Source organism: Symphodus melops, assembly GCF_947650265.1.
Source record: "Symphodus melops genome assembly, chromosome: 14".
NCBI classification, from domain to species: Eukaryota; Metazoa; Chordata; class Actinopteri; order Labriformes; family Labridae; genus Symphodus; species Symphodus melops.
This window is the reverse complement of record NC_136704.1, coordinates 23,561,166-23,580,261: the sequence shown is the minus strand read 5'-3', so window position 1 is coordinate 23,580,261 and position 19,096 is coordinate 23,561,166. Positions and strand designations below refer to the sequence as shown.

General features: G+C 44.7%; 1 protein-coding gene across 5 annotated transcripts in view; it reads left to right on the top strand.

Moving 5' to 3' along the window:
• The window catches only part of pou6f2 (POU class 6 homeobox 2), a 71,901-nt gene that overhangs the window by 32,194 nt on the left and 20,611 nt on the right, over positions 1 to 19,096 (top strand). For all 5 annotated transcript variants that reach the window (XM_079360926.1, XM_079360928.1, XM_079360924.1 and 2 more), the window contains exon 6: positions 11,742 to 12,070. In XM_079360926.1, coding sequence (XP_079217052.1) covers positions 11,742 to 12,070 — 329 coding nt within the window. The remainder of the gene's footprint in view (positions 1 to 11,741; positions 12,071 to 19,096) is intronic.

Genomic DNA, 19,096 nt, shown 5'->3' with positions numbered 1-19,096 from the left:
CGTAGAGTCAGATTCAGGTCTGACATGCTGCAAGGAGCCACAGATTGGATTCAAACCCGCGCCCTCAGCTTTGAAGCACACGGGGCGCCACATTAACCACTAGGCCCCCGTGACCTGCTGCTTTCCAACACGATATAAAACAGAGTGAGGTCGTTTACCTGAAGCGTCTCGACGTGGCTCTACAAACAAAGACTGACTGAATGTTCGTATTGATGAGATGTCCCCTCATCTTCTCATTTCCACATTATCGGCCTCTCGCTCCCGCCGAGGAGATCGCTTCGTCACGAGTCTGAGAAGATGGCCGAGCTGAATGATGACACGTGACGGCGTGCTGTCTTTGACCACTTGGCCCTGAAGTTGTCTTGTAGGAATTACGTCTCACTTTTCTCCTTCCACTCTGTTTCCCAAAGACCTGCTAAAGGTCTGCCATGTTGCCGAGGCGATCCAGAAGCTTTCAGCAACAATCTGAAGTCAAGCATTTGAAATGAAAATTGATTTGTGATTTACATGGTCAGCGAGGGGAAAATGAACTTATGAAATGTTGTAAATGAAATATTAGACAAGGTGCAGTGGGAGAGAGCAGACAGAGATGCTAATCTTGTGGAACTGGAATTCCCGCCTGGCAGAACTGGGTGACATTTTACATTTATCTGTGTTCTGCATGAGCTGTAATGTTAATGGTAATTTTATGGGACTGAACCGGAATGAAAATGGTGTTATCACCGATTGCTTGAAATGTGGAATTGTGTAAAGTAGCACAGCTGCATCCTTTATTCCCCCGTCCTCGGTAATGTGAGTTATTGCGTGATCTGTTCTCAGGGGTTGAATGTGTGTATTCAGCCTGTTTTTTATCAGTCTGTTCTGCTTCGAGCACCTCATATCACACACCTTCACCACTGGATCAAAAACAGTATATAAGTAATAATATAAGTATGAAGGCCACATTTCCACACGAGTGTTTCTCACATGTTTTCAGCCAGTTGTTGCTTTTTGTTTTTGGTTTTCTCTCTTAATTAATCAAAAATATTTTCCCTAACATAGAATATAAAACGTAATGTTAAACACAATCAAGAGAGGAATCTAAGTCAGATATACACATCTTTTTATTTTCTATTTATTCATAATTTTACAAACAAGAAGTTAAGAGAAAAAATAAATTAAAATGTGCACATTGGTTTGCAGATAAGGTGCAGAAACACTTCATGCACTGATCCAGCCAAAGGCGTGAAGCGAAATGAGAGCCGACATTTTCAAGTCATTTTGGAGAAAGTTTCCCTGCAGCAAAGCTCGGTGCGAACACGAGGAGCAGACCGTTTAAAAACATCCCAGGAGCACAGGTGTCAGAAAAGCACGACGATGCCAGATGTATACACGTTCAGAATTAGTATCACAGGTGCATTCAGTGGGATTTTAACAGACCTCATATTGTGGTATTGATTAGTTTTTGATGTCTTGTCTTTTTATAAACAATCAAGCGACAGTGCAGGTGAATGTTTGATTTAAAAGAAAAGAAAGATATCCACCTTTTAAACATTCTGTTTCTTGCTTCACAAAGAAGTAGTTGAAAAGTGATCGTCCAGGTCCAGCACAGTGGTTGGCCATAGTGGAAAAACGGACTTATTACCAGTGGACGAGGTCACGCTTCCACGATCAAGGCTGGAAAAAGTGGATTGATCACCGGCATAAAAAAAACCGGACAGTGGTCTCTGCTGTGCAGGAAATACTGAGGCAGAGCCCCTCATTACATGGCTGTGTGTTTGTATGTGCTTGGTTGGCGCTTTCCATGTGTTAACGTTGGAAAAAACAAATAAAGCCCCGCCCCCTTATTTTTAATCTAAGAAAGGCCGAGCACCTCCAGCATTCGTACAGAAAAGAATGCTCACTTTTAATACAGAACATAACATTATAATTTAAACCAGCATGTTATCAATACGGATCCATCATGAACTTAATAATACAAGCAGATCAATGTAGCATTACGCTCTGATCAATACTTCTTACACTCGGACCAGATGTTCTAATTTTGATCGATACGTTGTGCACTGAATGTTTCCTGTTCCCGCTCCGGCCCGTGTGCAGCATGTATGGATTTTCATACAACTTGCTTTTTCCCGTGTTTGAAAAGGAAAAGGAAACCAAAGAAAGACCAAACACAGCGATCCTGCAGCAGCAGAGGAAGAGGAGAGGGAGGAGAAGCTGTGGGAGCCAGCCTGGATCACTCAGAGGTCGTTTTTAAACACGCCTCTCCAGTTCCCCGAGTGTGAAACCAAAGAGTCCGCGGTCACATTTGTCAGCAGATGGTATGGAACCAAACCCCTCACCAGCAGGGACGCCTTAGCCGCTGCTAAAAGCTATCTGTGGTTACTAATTGCTGACCAGGGCCTAATTACCTTAATTAATGGCGGTGGTATCTGGGGGCCAGATTTGTGGGGCTTTTATCTGTATCAGTGCAGCTTAAGAGGTCCCGTAGGAGGCCAGAGGAGTGTGTGGGTCCCGTGGGTGCTATTTCTGGACTAACTGCAGACACATCACAGATGGATCCTGTGGCATCTGAACAGAGCAGCGTGTTTGGAGAGAGATATCTGTTACTTACAGATCACAAGTAAACCTCACTAAGTACATCTCTGGCTGGAGAGGAGAAGGGGGGGGTGGGGGGGGACGCTTTTCTTGCCTTTCTCCCCCCCTTCATCTCTTACACAGGAGCCCGTTTTCTGAATTGTGAATTCGTAATTCACAAAGACAAAGTAGACTTAGCACCTTTTTCCACAGGCCGTGGGGGGTTTTGTTCAGTGAGCTCTCACTGTGAAATTAGCCCGGGTGGTGCTTCTCATTTTCCAGCTGCAGTGAAATGGTTAAAAGACACAGATCAGCCGGTATGAAAATAGAACTGATTCAACAAAATCGCCCGCGTCCCCCTTGCTTTCCTCCTCAGCCATCAAGCAAAAAAAAAAAAAAAAAACAATCTCCCCCTCTATTCTCCCACTTTTTTTTTTTACTCCCCCCTCCCCCCTCCTCCCCCCAGCCCCGTCAGGCACCTTGTCCGCATGTGGAGAAGGCTTGTAAGTTTTGGCTGCATACATTTCTTTTGATGATATATTGTCCCGCTGCGGAATTTCATTTACTGCCGCTGCCCTTTGCTGAACCTGTTGCTAGTCAGTGAGCACGATAAGCGTATAAGTAGCATGCTACTTCATTCATCATACATCGTTCTGGGCTCTCAAATATCTCATATGCGATTCAGGAAGAAACTACTAAAGCGGCACAAAGGATCCCACCAGGATCAGCTGAGCTTCCATTTAGCACTGTGTACAAAATAGAGCACACTCTGTGTTATTATCAAATACACATTTCCATGCGATGCATCTGCAGAACATTAGCCTGCATCTCATGGTGTACATGTTGTTTATGTAGCACAAGGGGGGAAATGTATCTCAAGTGCAGTGCTCGTGTTGTACATAATTCCATTCACATTGCACATTTTTCAATGCATGCATTTCGAAATCTGTTTTTTCCCTCAATCACAGTGGCTGCTCTGTGTTGTATTAAACAGCATTAATAATCACAAGAGGCTCAGTGTCACTCAGAAGTCTCCACATCACTAAGGCAGACAGTGTTGTGCTGCTGGGCATGTTGTGCTGTGTGAAAGTGCTTACACGCTCCCTCAGACAACCAAAGGGAATAATTAAAGACAGAAGATGGAGGCAGAAGAATGGAAAGCAAATCCCATTGTTTGGGGTTATTTCATCCCACTGAATTTCTATCTCTCACTTTCTTTTCGTTCTCTTCTCGCATTCCTCTCCAAATGCACTGTGGGTATGTGGCGCGCTATCAAAAGCATATGTAAGCGAAGCAGCGCGGAACAAAAGCCCTATGATGTCCTCCTCATACCCACATTGTCTTTTGATTATTCTACAATCATTTCATATCTGCGTAAATTGGGAAGGAAGGCAAGGCTTAATAATGCCATAATATACAATCCTTTAGCTGCTCAGAAACCACGATGCGCTGCTTGTTCTTGATTTGTTCTCCTTTTTTCTCCAGCGATTTCTTCAAGCCTTCAATATCCAAGTTGTTACCAAAATAATCCGCAATTAAATTCAAATTTAAGGTGAACTAGACGATTAGAGCGACTCTACTCCACTCCATTTCTGGAGCAGTAAATGCATCCCCTCAATCTCTCGCTGCTTTTACTGTCAGTCAGAGAGCACTCAGTCATCTCTGTGCATCAGCCCCGCAATATTGATTTTTCCACCCACAGAAACAGCCGCATGAACATAAATTTTGCATGAGGCTTTTACTCGCGGCCTCCGCTTTGCTCTGACGACACATGATGGGACCATGAACACGCTGTAATAACCCGCTCCGTCCTGCCGGGCAGACCGCCTCCTCTTCTTCTTCTTTTTTCTTTTCTTTCAACAAGAGGCGCACGGTCCAGCACCGTGTGGAAGGACAAAAGCAGGAGACCCCGAGCTGGGACTCAGAGTGCAAAGTATTTAAATAAGAGCGAGTCCATAAACAAGAAGAAGAAGAAGCAGAGATCTATTCGGTCTTGTTATTGATTTTTATTCGACACATTTGAGTCGTTCTATATATAACACTGTAGGTTTTATATCTTCCCCTTTTAAAGCCAAAGCATCAAAACTTAAGACAACAAATTATGCTCTGGTACATGTTAAATAAATGCTTCAACATTATGCCATGATTATTTTTCCCACAGGGAAAATGTGACTCTGCCACATTTTTTTGTTTTTAACCGAAATAAAAATAAAAGTTAAAGCAGATTTGAGCCACAGAGGAACAATGTTCACCGTGGTTTTTTTTAAAGGGGACTCATGATGTAAAATTCACGTTTAATTTATTTGTGGAATCTGAGATGTTAAATAAATCCATCCAGTCCTTGTTTGTGGTCCGCATAAGTCTGACAACACTGATAAAAATGCTCCGTTTGAAATGTGACCTCCTTGTGATGTCACAGTGGGATTCTTTAAAAAAAGAAAGAAAAAAAAAAGAAGAGGTATCTCCACCCATGGACTCCCCCCCCCCACCCTCGAGCAAAACTTTTGCCGCCATTTTAGTTCTCGCTAGCGAAGGAGTGATGTCACCTTGAAAACTCAAGGGGGGGGCGGGGTCATTGCATTTAAAGAGACACACACACCTAAACGGACCATTCTGAGAGCGCTGGTTTCTAGAGGGTCACAAACCTCCTCTGCAGCTTGTTTCATGTTACACACAGCACAGATGTTTGAAAAGGGGGAGAACATGTCCTCTTTAAAATTTCCACACTGAACCACTAATTAATCGGATCTACGAACCGTCTCTCCCTACAGATCAAATGTGCTTTATCAACCTCGTTGGCACATCATGTGATCGCAGCAGTCAGTACAAGAAGCTGTAATCCTTTTTTTTCTTTTTTTCTCTCAGTTTGGAAATAGGGAAATTAAACTCCATCTTCCTCTGCTTCTGACCCCCTGGAACTCTCTTAAGGGCCCCAAGAGGTCCATGGACCACACTTTGGAAATCAATAAACTAGCGTTAGCAACACACAAAAGGGCAGCATTATCGAGCACACAGGGATATTCTTGTATGTGTAACATCTCCATGGAGAGGATTTGATTCTTTGAAACGCTTCCCCCCAGAGTGAGAATTCTACAACACAGCTTGATATTGCCTTGCATCACAAAGTGAAAGCATTATCTCTGGATCCCTACAAGCGATGTGGTTTACTCTCGAAAATCCTGTTGCTCCGCGACTCCGTTCAAATCTTAACTGCCTTTATTTTTTTATTTTATTTTATTTTTTCTGTTGTGGCTGAGTTCCTCCCGCTGCACGGCTGAAACTGTGATATTGCCTGCTGTGGCTGTGAGTAATGTTTTTATTCAGAGGCTCTCTAGTTCCTTTAACATTTCATTTTCTCCGTGTTTATTCCAGACATTACAAAGGCAGGAATCCATTTTCCATTCCTTTGATAACCGATTGTATGTTCTGTATTCACTGGTTAAAGGAGCGTGATACTAAACTGTGTTCAGGTTGTGTTTAGCTTTCTTTGATGATCAACACTTTGTTTCTGCGTCTTCAATGGGGAAAATAAATTACAGACATTTTCTCCTCTTGCGTGTTTTTAAATCACTTAACGGTCTGGGGCTTAAATACCTCTCAGATCAACTCACCCTGTAGGGGGTCGTCTGGACCAGGCCTGCTCTGTGGACCTGGACCCCTCAGGTCATCTGGACCAGGCCTCCTCCGTGGACCTGGACCCCTCAGGTCATCTGGACCAGGCCTGCTCCGTGGACCTGGACCCCTCAGGTCATCTGGACCAGGCCTGCTCCGTGGACCTGGACCCCTCAGGTCGTCTGGACCAGGCCTCCTCCGTGGGCCCAGAATTATAACCAAGCAGCTTTTGGTTTATTTTTGGACTTTTATTTCGAGACAGGACGGCGGATAGATTCCCGAGGTTGCTCCCACTGCTTCAGCGTCGGCGTGTGAATGTGTATGAATAGCTTAGCTAATACTGATGGACACTTCACTCAGCAGCCTCTACCATCAGTGTGTGACTGTGCAGGTGTGACCCGCGACCTTAACAAACTAACAAACTCCATTTACCATTAAACCTTCTGTTGTGATTTTCAAAGTAAAACAGCGAGGCAGAAAAAAAAGGAGTGTTTTTCATCCACTCGATCCGTGTACGAGTGCTGTGATTTAATCCAACGAGTAAGAATGACCTTCCTCTGACCACCTTTGTAATTACCACTTCTCATAGAGTCTAAATCTCCTTACCTCCAGTGGAGTAATTATCAGAGTGACTCACTGAAAAGGCAATTGAGACGGTGGTTTATGGACTCCCACAGTGGAACGTGAGGCAGAGCCGTAATGGGGAGCTTGTTTGTCCCCTCTCACCTCTCTCGTTGGAGAGTGACAGCTGTATTTAGACTTCCTAAAAAATACAAGGTTGGAAACACTGCTGGATTTCATTATCTCCTGACAGGCTCCTCTTGACGAGTCTGATTGGCTCTTAATTTACAGCCTCCCAGAATGACGCTAACCACATATTAACGATAGTAAAGCTGTGAGCGCTGATTTGGGATTAGCATTTTTTTTTATTCCACCGGAGAACTACTTCAGAGCACATACTGTACGTACAGTGGGGTGAAACCATGAACACACACACGCGTTTAGATTTTGAACTCAAGCGTTCTTGTCAAGTATGTGAACTGTACTAGTCCCTTGTTAAACGCCCAGAAAATTTGAATGGCTTCTGCTGTGGATGAAATATTGGCCTTCGTCTGACCCTATTTAACGCCGCGTGAAAGACGCTACACTGCTGTTACACTTCATGTTGGCCTTGACTGGCCTCCTCTAAGGGCTTTAATATGATGAGCACCGACTCACATCTGCTTTCTTAAGAGTCTAAATGCTTCAATAGATGTTTTTGTCATTCTTGAAATGTGTTAATTTACTGTGAAAGATAGTTTGACACGAGTGTGTTAAAGGGATTTAATACAATGAAAGGAAGTGAAGAGAAATACAGCAGGTGAATCTGTAGTTTTCCTCATTTTAGAGGCTAAAGCTTCAAAGATTACAGATATCATACCAAGAATTTTTTCAACATAATTTGTTCTGCGAAGAATGTTTCTGAATGTAAATGCACATTTACAAAAACAACACACATGCAGACAGATTCCTTTATCAGCCTTGTGATGACGTTTTATGGATTTATCGGTCGAGTTTTTGAAAAATCACTCAAATCTTAGCACATTTTCCTCCAGTGCTTTTTTTTTTTTCTTCTTTGCATTAAGCAGCATTGTATCAGAAATCTTACAACGTTTGGCTTCTGCTCAGATACACCTGTGCACGTCCTTGCACACCTAAAGGATACATAGGATAACTCATAGGGAACAGCTGTAAACCTCGCTGTTGTGCATCAAGACGAAAACAAGGAGTCAGACTGGAATCATCCTCAGAGAGAAAAGTACCGTAATAGGAGGGTTGGCAGTGACTACTGAGGTAGCGCTGGTAATGAGAGAGCAGGCTGCTGCCTCCCCCCCCCCCTCTTCCCAACCCCGCTTCACTCCTGAACCACACAGGAAACAAAAATAGCATTTTGTCTGACGAATGAGGCGGCATTGACCTAGCCTTTCGACCTCTGACAATCAGTCTCGCTCTGTCCTCCAGTACTTCACAAGCCGGGGCCGGGACAGTCAAAGATAACAGTTGATTTCTTCTGTGGCACTGAAGTAAAAAAGCTCGCAGACGAAGAGATGGCAGACCGTTCTTCAAAGCGCTGAGGTTGGAGGCCTTCCACTTCTCGGCGCTGGTGTTTTCACACTCCCCCCGAAGATTCGTTGTTAACTCTGAAAACGACGCGTGTATCTGCTCATTTAACGGCATATCTGCTCTTCTGATCCGGCTCAGTACTCATTACAAACATTAACATAGGCGAGTTGTGACAGCGGTGAAAGTGGGACCCGTGTAACCCCCCCCCCTCAGGCGTGATGACTAAGTGGGAGTGTAGCTTGCTCGCTGCTCGTAGAAGCAGTGAATATGAAACACAACAAAGGAGACAGTGGGAGATATAATGAGCACTATAGGATCCCGGCACCCTTTTGGCCTCTCTCCATCATAAGTGAAGCTCCCGCTCTCATCCTCAGCCTTGTGTCTGCTGGAGGAAGGAGCACAAACAATTAGCCGAGACAAGCCGTTTGGATTATGTGCTCAACCAAAGCAATCAGACAGCCGTGGTTAAAAGACTGAGCTTCAAAATGCCAGTTGCCCCGTTAGAGGGGAAGGGAGGGTCAGTGGTCCTGACAGTCTTAACAAGATGACAGAATTTATAAAGCACTGCTGTTAAAGAATATAGTACCTGCGGTGTAGCCCTTATAATAAGGCCACATGGGGCTTCTTCCATATTCCCTCTGTATTTGTTTTCTTTCGCCTCATATTTTTTGTTGTACCTCTTGTTCCTCGGCGTAATGGTCGAGGCGCTGGAGGAAATTCTGCGATCGTCTTTGATCTTCGCCCGCTTTCGATAATTTTCTGACAGAAATCTCATTTCACTCCCCCCTTTCTTTCTTTTTCTCTCCCATCTTTGTTCCCTTTTTTTTTTTTATTCCATCATGAAACGGGGCTCAACTATTTTGTCGTTGGCGAAGTTGCAAAAAAGGAAAAGAGCCGGTCCTGTCAGGGGCCTCGGCGCCCGCTAAGACAACTTGCCCCCTACATTTCAAGTGAGAATTGGACTCTCGCCTTTTGCACAGAATCCTGTATATATAATTCATGGTGGGGTGTGTGTGTGGGGGGGGGGGGGGGGGGGGGGGTGTCAATGTGTCAGGAAGTAGAAGAAATGTAAAAGTGCACTGTTTACTGGCCATGAACCCCGGCTTTCTTTTGCCGCTCCTCTGCAGCGTGAGGAAAGAAGAGGATGATCTGATCTTCATCAAATGTTCATCTGTACCCGTCCTGCAGTCGTAGTGACCACGATAATCAAAGACTCGTCTGCCCTGATGTTTTATTCATCTTTCATGAGGCAACCGTACGTAAATTATTGAAGTGCATTGATTCTGTATGTACACAAGCGTGTCCACCATTGTTCCTCTGCATTATCAATAGATTATCACACTTACTCTTTGTTATTCACTCCTTTACTGAAAGTAAACTGAGCACGTGTTATCTCAATACTGAATATGTCCGTCTGTAGAGAACGACCTTTTATAATATCCAATAGTTTTGGTGTATTTACGAGAGCCGAGCCGACGATATCGACCGATCTCATCATATGAGAGTCGGATATTTTTATCGCAGATACGCGCCGATATAACTCAGTTTACTCAGCCGCCCGCCCGCCCGCTCGCCGTATTATAAAAGGTAGTTCTCTAACAGATTTTCATCATCGTATGACACTAGCAGTTCAAGGGTTCGATCCCCAGCTCCGTGTCCTTGGGCTCCCGCTGCTTCTTCTGTGGAGTGTAAATGTGTGTGAATGGGAGGAGTCACTGCAGCCTCTGCCACCAGGACGTGAATGTGAAGGTGTGACCTGCAGTGTAAAAGTGCTCAGATGCAGAAGACGAGACAAGAAATACACGAGCTCAGGTCCAAGTCCAGATCGGTATCAGTCCCAGAAGTCCCATCTAGGTCAGGTCCGAGTATTTACAGTTATAAATTCAAGTCTCGTTTTCACATTTTAGTAGGATTTTGTGTCTCAAATGTTGTAAAGAAATAAATTTAAATGATTCATGTCTCTAAAGATATTTATTATTCTATGTTTGTTTTAGACAGAAAAGTCTTAAATGAAATATGAAAAACATTTTTAAAATGTTCGTAAAATGTCCGGGTGGATTTCTACCAGAGTATTTTAATTCATTTATTTATTTATTGGTTTATGAAACATGGACATGCAGTGACGATGGAGCTGTAATATTTAAGCACATCCTCTGCTCTTTGTCTTTTTAACAAAATTATCATATGCAAAAACTGTCCGTGTGAGGCTTTAGAAATAACAGATGAGAAAAAGAAACACGTTTGAATAAAACAGCGAATAAAACACAAGAAGAAGACAGTGAAAGTATAAGACAGACATGAGTGAGTTTGTGTGGGAACTTTGTCGTTTCTCCTTCATTCAAAACTTGAACTTTATTAATTACGAGCTCATTTCAAATGAATCTCTCTTTGGATTTTTTATTCTCTTTTCACTCATACAAATGAAACTCTTCCACTCCTCAGCTGAAGTGTTGCCGGTCACACATCCGTCCAGCGTGTCGAGTCCAGTCAAATATCAACAACACGGATCAGGTTCTTGGTCTTCAGTCCACTGAGAGCCGTATCGGATCCTGCTGTCGTCTTCATCCTTTGGCCCTTAGAAAGCCGCACGCTCTGTGTTTGTGTTCAGCCGTTAAAGGACAAATAAAATGTAAACTCGTGAGCGTAAAGTGATTGTTTTAAGGTGCTTTGTCTCTTCTTGATGTGATCAGCTGTGAAGGTCAGCTCTGATGTTGTCTCTCAGCGCGATTCTTCACTCTTAGTATTAAAGTCGACACCATAAGCAGCTATTACTTGGTGTCTAGGTTGGAGTATGGATTTCTACTGGCATTCGATCTGAATCTGCGTGTCACCTGATTGAAAATCCTGCAAACTGTTTCTCAAGAACGCGACCATGAACATCGGATTTCAGAAGGACGTTTGGAGTCTTCTTCAGCCTGAGTGCTAACTTTTTTTTTTTCTTTTTTTTTTTTTGTCCAACGGCATAAAAATGTATAAGCATTTAAATGTTGAAATGAGGATCTAATGGCGCTCCATTATTGGATCCAATTAGTTAATGGGTTTATTTCTTAAGTCTTCCAGTGAAGATGGATGTCTCTTTCCTTTGAGATTTTCAGCCATTAAACCGAAGATTCTGACATTCTCCAATTGACAATGAAGACTTTTTGGCTCCAGAGAGAGCAATTATATCAGTCAGGCTTGATAGCTCTGTCCTCCAACGAGCCTAAATCAAATTCACAGTCTTCATCATGCAGGTTGAAAGCCTGGAGGACCTTGTTGTGTGGCTCTGTGTTATTTACATGTCTCTCACTATGCAGCCTTTGCATCCCACACCTCCATGTGTGCATGTGTTTCCCCTCGAAGGTGTGAGCGTGTTCTTCACATAATGAGGACGGGTTTAGGTGCTGAAACACATAAAGGACATCTACATGGAGGATTTAGGTCTCAGGCACAGCAAGGAATCAAACAAGTCTCTGTCTTTTCATCAACAGCTACCTCATCACTGAACTCCCAGCTCCAACACCTGCAGCAGCTCCAACAGATGCAACAGCATCACCACCAGCAGCAACAACAACAACAACAACATCAGCAGCAGCAGCAGCAGCACCATCACCACCAACAAACCCACTCCCACACCCAGAACCAGCTGCCACCCCAGCATCACATGACCCCACCCAGCCAGCAGCAGACCTCAGTCCCTTCTCCAGGCTCCACCTGCTCCTCCACATCTGGACATCCACAGCAGTCCCCGCCGCACCGGCAGAACCAGTCTCCTGCCCGCAGCCTTCCCTCGCCGGTCACGCCGCCCATGGCCCTGCCGGTGAGTCTGATCGGACTTTGAATTTCTCTAATACAGAGTGTAAAGCTCAACTTTAAATCGTTATTTAAAATGTTTGGGGAAAAAAATTAAGGTAACATGAAGTTCTCGCACCATAGACTGGAAAAGTAGTGACGTGTTTTTGTAGGCCAACCCGGAAGTAGCTTCGCCATGGGTTCAAATAAGAATTCTCCTCTGGGATTTTTACTTTGGATTTTGGATCATAGCAGAAAATAATCTCTGTGTCAAACACACGTTTCTGATGTGTAGCTGTTTAGTTCAGCGGGATAATCTTTACAAATGATGAACACCATTTATATGAAGTTTGAAGAGTTAATGCAGCCGAGAGAAGTGAAAAGCTAACGTTATGCTACAAGCTAACTGCACAGCGGTCGCTTGATTTTGACGTCACGACCGTTATGCTTCATCGATCTAATTTTTTTGACAAGCTAGCTAAACGTTAGCTTAATAAGTTGTTTATTAACCTAAAATAAACAGAGCACTAAAAAACATGACTAGAGGCTGTAAGGAGGATTAGGGAGAGAGTTCCCTGCGTGATGACGTTTAACGTCTCCATGACAACCACTGTAGTTTCAGTTAGCCACTTGTTTAAAATTCACAAGTGTGGGGTCTTAGCTAACGTAGTTTATCTCGTCTAACAAAACATCAACATCTCTTCAGCTTGTGTTAACCACAGACCTTATTTCATGCGTCTTACCACAAACCCATTTAAAATCCCCATTGACTTTTAGAGGTAGGAACCCATGGCGCTAAAATGCTAACTCACTCACTTCCTGGTTTTAGGACTCACTACTGTACCAGTTTATTGTGTCTTAAAATAACAATTTGAGATGTTATACAACAGTCTGCTTGTGATTTTTATAACTCTGCAGTTAAAGAAGATTGGGGGGGGGGGGGGTTATAACAGGACAACCTAGAAATAACACAATGCTTCAGGAGCGAAGCTGGATCATGTAGTGTGGGTCTCTTCTATCTGTGCTACATTCATCAGGCAAAAGAATCACATTTCAGATTAGCTAATCTCACTTTCCACCTTCACTCACTCCTTTAATCTTTGCTGCTCTTCCTACACTCAACCTCCTTTTAGTCACTTTGTCCGTCCATCCATCTCTGCCCTTCTGTCCGTCTGGCTGTCACTGTGTGACGATAATAACCTTTTTTTATATCCCTGTGGTTTCATTTCTGGTGGAGACCGGCCAGGGTCGCCTTCCTGTCCCCGGTCACATTCATCAGCGTCAGACCCTTATTGGGTTGTGGTGCAACCTTCTTTATGGCCAGGATGAGTTGGGCTATTTGTTTCCCCCCGTGCAGCCCTCTCCGGCCCTGTCACGGCCTAGTGAGACTCAGCAGGAAAAACAACCTCTGGATTTAATGGGCTCCAAGGGCTAGCAGCTACATCGCACCAAACCCACGGTCCAGTCTGACCGAAGAACTAACGGACCAACATACAGAGCCACGCATTAGGCGTGCATCAGACAACTTAGCAAGAACTTTGAAAACTACGACTTTGTACGCTTTTGCTCGAATCTGTAAACATGTTTCTCTGAGACAGCGGCGGGAAGGTCCCGTGATTGTGAGACCGGCAGCTTTATATAGATTGTCTTCGTCTGAAAGAAGCAGCAGGGCTGATTATGATGACTGAGGACAGACCTCCCTTGAGGGGGGGTCAAAGAGGCCACATCAGGTATCATTAAGATATTGCCTCATCAAATAGGATTATGGAGCGTGTGTCTGTGTGTGTGTGTGTGTGTGTGTGTGTGTGGTCGAGGCAGAATGGCCGTAAAAGGTTTAGTTTCTCTGGGTCAGTGCTGGTGTTTTCACCCAGGAGGGGCTCGCCCAAGGACAGGCCACAGCCTCAGCACCCACTCAAGGCTGCAATAGGATTTACCCACAGCTCCGCCTCCCTCCACAGCCGGGCTCAGTGATTGGATTTCCAGTCCAACACTCACTGAGCAACACGGGTTAATTCATATAAGTTTTTAAATCAGGGCGCAGAGACACACACACACACACACACACACACACACACACACGTGAAGCGTCCCCCCTGATCGGCCTTTTGTCCGCTTTAAACGAAGACGCCAGGAGGGCCACGGCAGCTGCTTTTCCACGCTTCACCCACAGGAGCGGTTCTGTGCATGAAAAAGTCAAGTCATAATTACCATAATATAATCAGCATTACACAGATAACACCCCTATTTCCTCCTGTCATTACTGAGGCACGCAGAAACCACCCAGCCATTCAACTGTTTGCCGAAAATACAACGCAGAGCTGCGGAGAGACAAACACTCATTATGTTCCAATTAATGTCCCATTGTAATTCTCCTCTCGTGGGACAGAGCGATATTCTTTATTATTAACCCGTAGTGGGGATATCCTTACGTCCCTTGTGTTTTTAGTGTTTGTTGTTTTTAATTTGTAAGGGGAAACTCATTAATTGGCTCATTAATATCCTGATTCAAACACAAATCACGTCCCAGCAGACTGTGTCCCCTCGAGTCGACGCTCTGAGCTCTGATAGCTGCAGCTAATGTGCTTAAATAGAGTGAGAATGTTGCCGTCTTCCTGCCCCGCTCCTCCACATGCAGAGTACAGTGCGGCCTGAAATAGCCACCGCAGTGATGACAAATAGACAGGAAGAGATTATAAAATTTGCTTAAGTGTGTTAATGGGCTGATTGCGGGGGAGCCCGCTTGGATTTTTGCTGGAAGTTGATTGATTAGAGCTGCGGGTTTTCTCCACGCCCGGAGAGCTCAGGGATTTGACGGGCGGCGGGGGGGCGGGAGGGGGGGGGGAGGCGCTCGCCAAGTCTGTTACACCGGAATTGATCTTAATTAGATCTGAAAGACCTGCCACAGCAGAATGGTTGCGGCGATTAAAATGAAAAACAGGAGAAATTACTGATCAAATTAATCATAATGTCGGGCTACAGCTGTAGGTCTGGTGTAATTTGCCACTCCAGTGAGTTACATCAGCCGGGGCAGGGAGAGGAGAGGCAGCACATACTGATCCGTGGCAGCAGGAAGCTTAGGCCAGCCTATCAACGTTGTTATTCCAGACCCCCCCCCCTCACCCCCATGTTCTAGCTGCGCCACCCAGTGGAGCCCCCACACCTCTCCCTCGCTGCTTCTCTGATCTAATTAGTCACTTTTTATGGCTTTCTTTTTTGCCAAATCCTTCCACATTATGTCCTTCTTCATCCAGAGCTGCATCCACAGCGACGCTGCCCTGTCGCTCCGCCGCTCTTGTCGAGGCTGTCTTGTCACCAGCATGTTGTGTGTAGTCTAATAGCCTCTGACCTTGGTCCAGTGTCTGGCTGGCTGGTTTTCAGGCGGCCTGGCGGAGACTGAGGCGCCCAGTCTTCCTCCTCAGTCAGACTCCGACCGTCTGTCTGTGTCTCCACTCCCCCTCCACGCTCGTCTCCTTGATCGCTGTCAGAGCCCCACACTGGGCCTGTCCACTCTCCATCCACACACTCATAGGGGTAATTACAGCCTAGGGCCCAGCCTCCTATCCCTGTGCTCCACAATTTACCAGCAAAGCGTCCACAGACATCTCTCTTCTTCCCCACTGCACCCCGACATCACAGGACCGCAGGGCCTCAGACCCACAAGTGCTGCAATTACCTGAGCCTCTCCTCTATCCTTTTCTCTATCTCTCCTCTCACTCTCTCCGACTCTCCCCCCTCTGCTCCTCTCTCTACCCCTTGGCTCCCTCGCTATTCCCCGGCAATCAGCCTTCATTAGAAGCCTCTGGTGAAAACCCATCGTCACCAAGGTCAGCTGCTGCCAACCACAGCGGCCTTTCATAGGCCCGGCTGTCTGCACTCTCCATCTCTCCTCACCTCCTTGCTGTTCTTCCCTCTTCCTCCTCCTCCTCCTCCTCCTCCCGTTCCTCCCCCTCCCATTCGCTCCTCCATCCTTCTCAAGTCTCGGGCCCATCTCTGCTGCTTTTGTCTCCAGCTGAGGCCCCTTCAGACACTCATGTCACTGTTTTCCGCTGCAGTGCACTTTTACTTATGTCAGCTGCTGTTAAAATCACCACTGTCCAATTTGCTCCAAATGTCTCTCTTTTTATGGACGGTGGGCGTCTCTCCCATTATATTAACATGTGCATTAAATGAGCCTTGCACATCGATTAATTGATTTTCCAGATCAGCCCCACGTCTATTCAATTTAGCAAAACGGGCCAGCGCTGTTCAGCCGAGTATTAAATCAAAATTAAAATGACATGCTCAGATGTAGAGCCGGTGGCTCACGCCGGGGCGCGTCGATGAAACTGGCAACGCCTAAGTTGAGGAAAGAGTCCATTATCTGAAACGGGTCTCATAACTCAAGTGGTGTCTGCGGTTTGCAGAAAGATCGCAGAGTTTATGTGATAAAATATCTTTTGTTTTTGCAGCTAACTAGCGTAGCGTGCTTAATCTGATTTAATTTAAACATGTTTGTTTTATATAAACGGCTTGTGCTTAAAAGTGTGTCATGTGTTTACAGAAGCAGAATTATTGGGATTATTGAAATGAAATGTTTTATTTTGATTGGTTTGTTTTTATTTCTAAAATGTGGAAAATAGTCAAACAGAAGAAAATCAGCAGCTTTATTATAATAATCTACAGTATTATACTGTTTCACTGATAATTCTGTGTGTGGACCCAAATGATGACTCTTGACTTGACCTCTCCTCTCTCACTTCTCTCACACTAATAGAAGTTGAAGGTGCTGGTGATGGATTAAGGCTGTGATAACACACGTTATGAATACTGTAAAAAAAAAAAAAAAAGGATAAAAATAGATTTAAGTCAAGAGTTCGTAATGTAAACGTATCATAAAGTTAAAGTTGTAAACCTTGAGACTTCCAGCCCTGATACATGATGACCCTGTGAGTAGTATCTTATACGTTTACTTGATGATCTTATGTTTTTAACTCTTAAACTACAGACCGCTTTGGGGCAAAACTTGCAACTTAGCAAATCGATTTTACGATGAACGATATAAATCCCCACCATGGAAGGTACATTATGTGTTTAATTTGACCTTTATTTAATCAGGTAATTAAAGTGCACCAGCAGCACTCAGCTTATTAAATAATACACACATTAGAAACATCATTATGTGCCATGAAAAAATAGAAAAATTAAAGTCATTGCCTTCAGTATTTTCTGTCCACTGAGGCTCAAAGTCATTTTCTTGCTTTAAACTTTATCGCCTGGTGAAGTCGCAGAAAATGGAGGTAAACTGTAAGCCTTCTCATATCTGACAAAACTTCATGACAACACCTGTTTCAAATGTACAATTTCCTCATCGAACTTTTTAATATGTATGAATGTCATGTGGCGGCAGACTGTGTTAGGCTGGGAGCTGTGTGGCTCCGAGCATGAACGGCCCCCTCAGCTCTCCTGCAGCTCAGCCCAGCCTCTTATTAATGCACAGGAGATCCAGCTCTTAAGAAGGCAGAAAATTGCCTTACATAACAAGCGCTTCACAATTTAGAAATACAAATGTGCACTGTTGACTGAAGCAGAAAATAAGACTGTTGCCCATCAACAGAAGCACATTTCATATGAATAATTATAAAGCATGGGAGCTAGATGAGGAAAACAACCTGACCATGACAGCTCTACTACTTTTATTTACTTCAAATGAGGGATTAGGCAGGAAGGAAATCTACAGACTTAAGGACCCACGATGAGCCCTGAATTTATAAATAGGAGAAAGTTAAATTTATCATATTTCTGAAGGATCTTTTGGAAAACTGTGGAGGTGCTTTCACTTTTAAAACGACACCTACAGCCTGCCCTGCATTTCCTCTTTGGCTCCTCTGGTTTTCAGGCCTCGCCAAGTTTATATTTGCTTCACTTTTTGAGGTCTGCCATTCTTCTAAAACCTTGCCCTGTTAATCTGCTGGTGGGCAGAGGGCTTCCAGCTCAGACACCCAGCAGAAAGGCACCGCTCCCCTGATCGGCCCACATGCACATTGGGGGCAACACGCATCAGACGCCCACGAGGGAGCCCTCAGATTGAGCACCAGGCTGTAGGGCTCACCTAACAGTGGATAAGGAATAGGGTTTCTTTAATTATGAGGCAGGGCTATGACATTGAGTTCCCCCCTTCCTCCTCCAGCAGACTCCCAGACACTGTCTAAGTGCTCCGCTCCGCTGAGGAGGCCAGTCCCCCTGCGGGGCGCGATTCCACTGCCTGTAATTTCTGATGCCCATTAGTGACCGCAAACAGAGCACCAGGTTCACACACGAGGAATACAGCAGCGCAGCGCTGCCACGCTGTAAAAAGACCCCGCTAATGCAACGTTATTGCATTATGACCTCCTCATAGACCGAGTCAAAAGTCCCATTTGTGGTCGCTCCCTGCAGAATATTATCAGAAATTCTTCTCCGCAGTGTCAGTGGTGGTTAGGCTACATTTGGTCTGTATTTAGCAATCTATAGTTGGCTGAATTGAGAACGCTTTAAACAGTCCCCTGCTGCCCTGATGTCTTAGAAAGCATTTTAAATTTGTTCGATTTATTTTTCTCGCGTGGCGGATTTTTTTCCCCCTCTTTCATTATGACCGTGAATATGAAAGAGAGAGAAATTCTTGTAAATAGACTTAACCTTTCATGCAAGATGAGTCAACTCTTCAAAGAGATGAGCCTCAGCAGTCAAGACTCCGGTAATACACCTGAAAATGTCGTCGATTCATCGCCCCACTTATGCTGATTTGGCTTGTATCAAGCGCGAGTATTTATTTTGGAGAAAGAGAGAGAGAGAGAGAGAGAGGCGGAGAGGTAGGAAGGCAGATTTATCGATCAAGGGTGACCACATCTCAGCCACAGAGCCCCTCTCTCGTGATTAATCTCACGGCTTGGAGTTGGCCAACGACACATGACAGGCCTCCCCCTCAAACTCCTCCATTTCTCTTCATTACTGAGCGTATTTTTGGACACCGCAGCGGAGAGTAATCATTTACCTTTATTGTGTTTATAAAGCTGCGGCATGGATGACCCTTCCTATA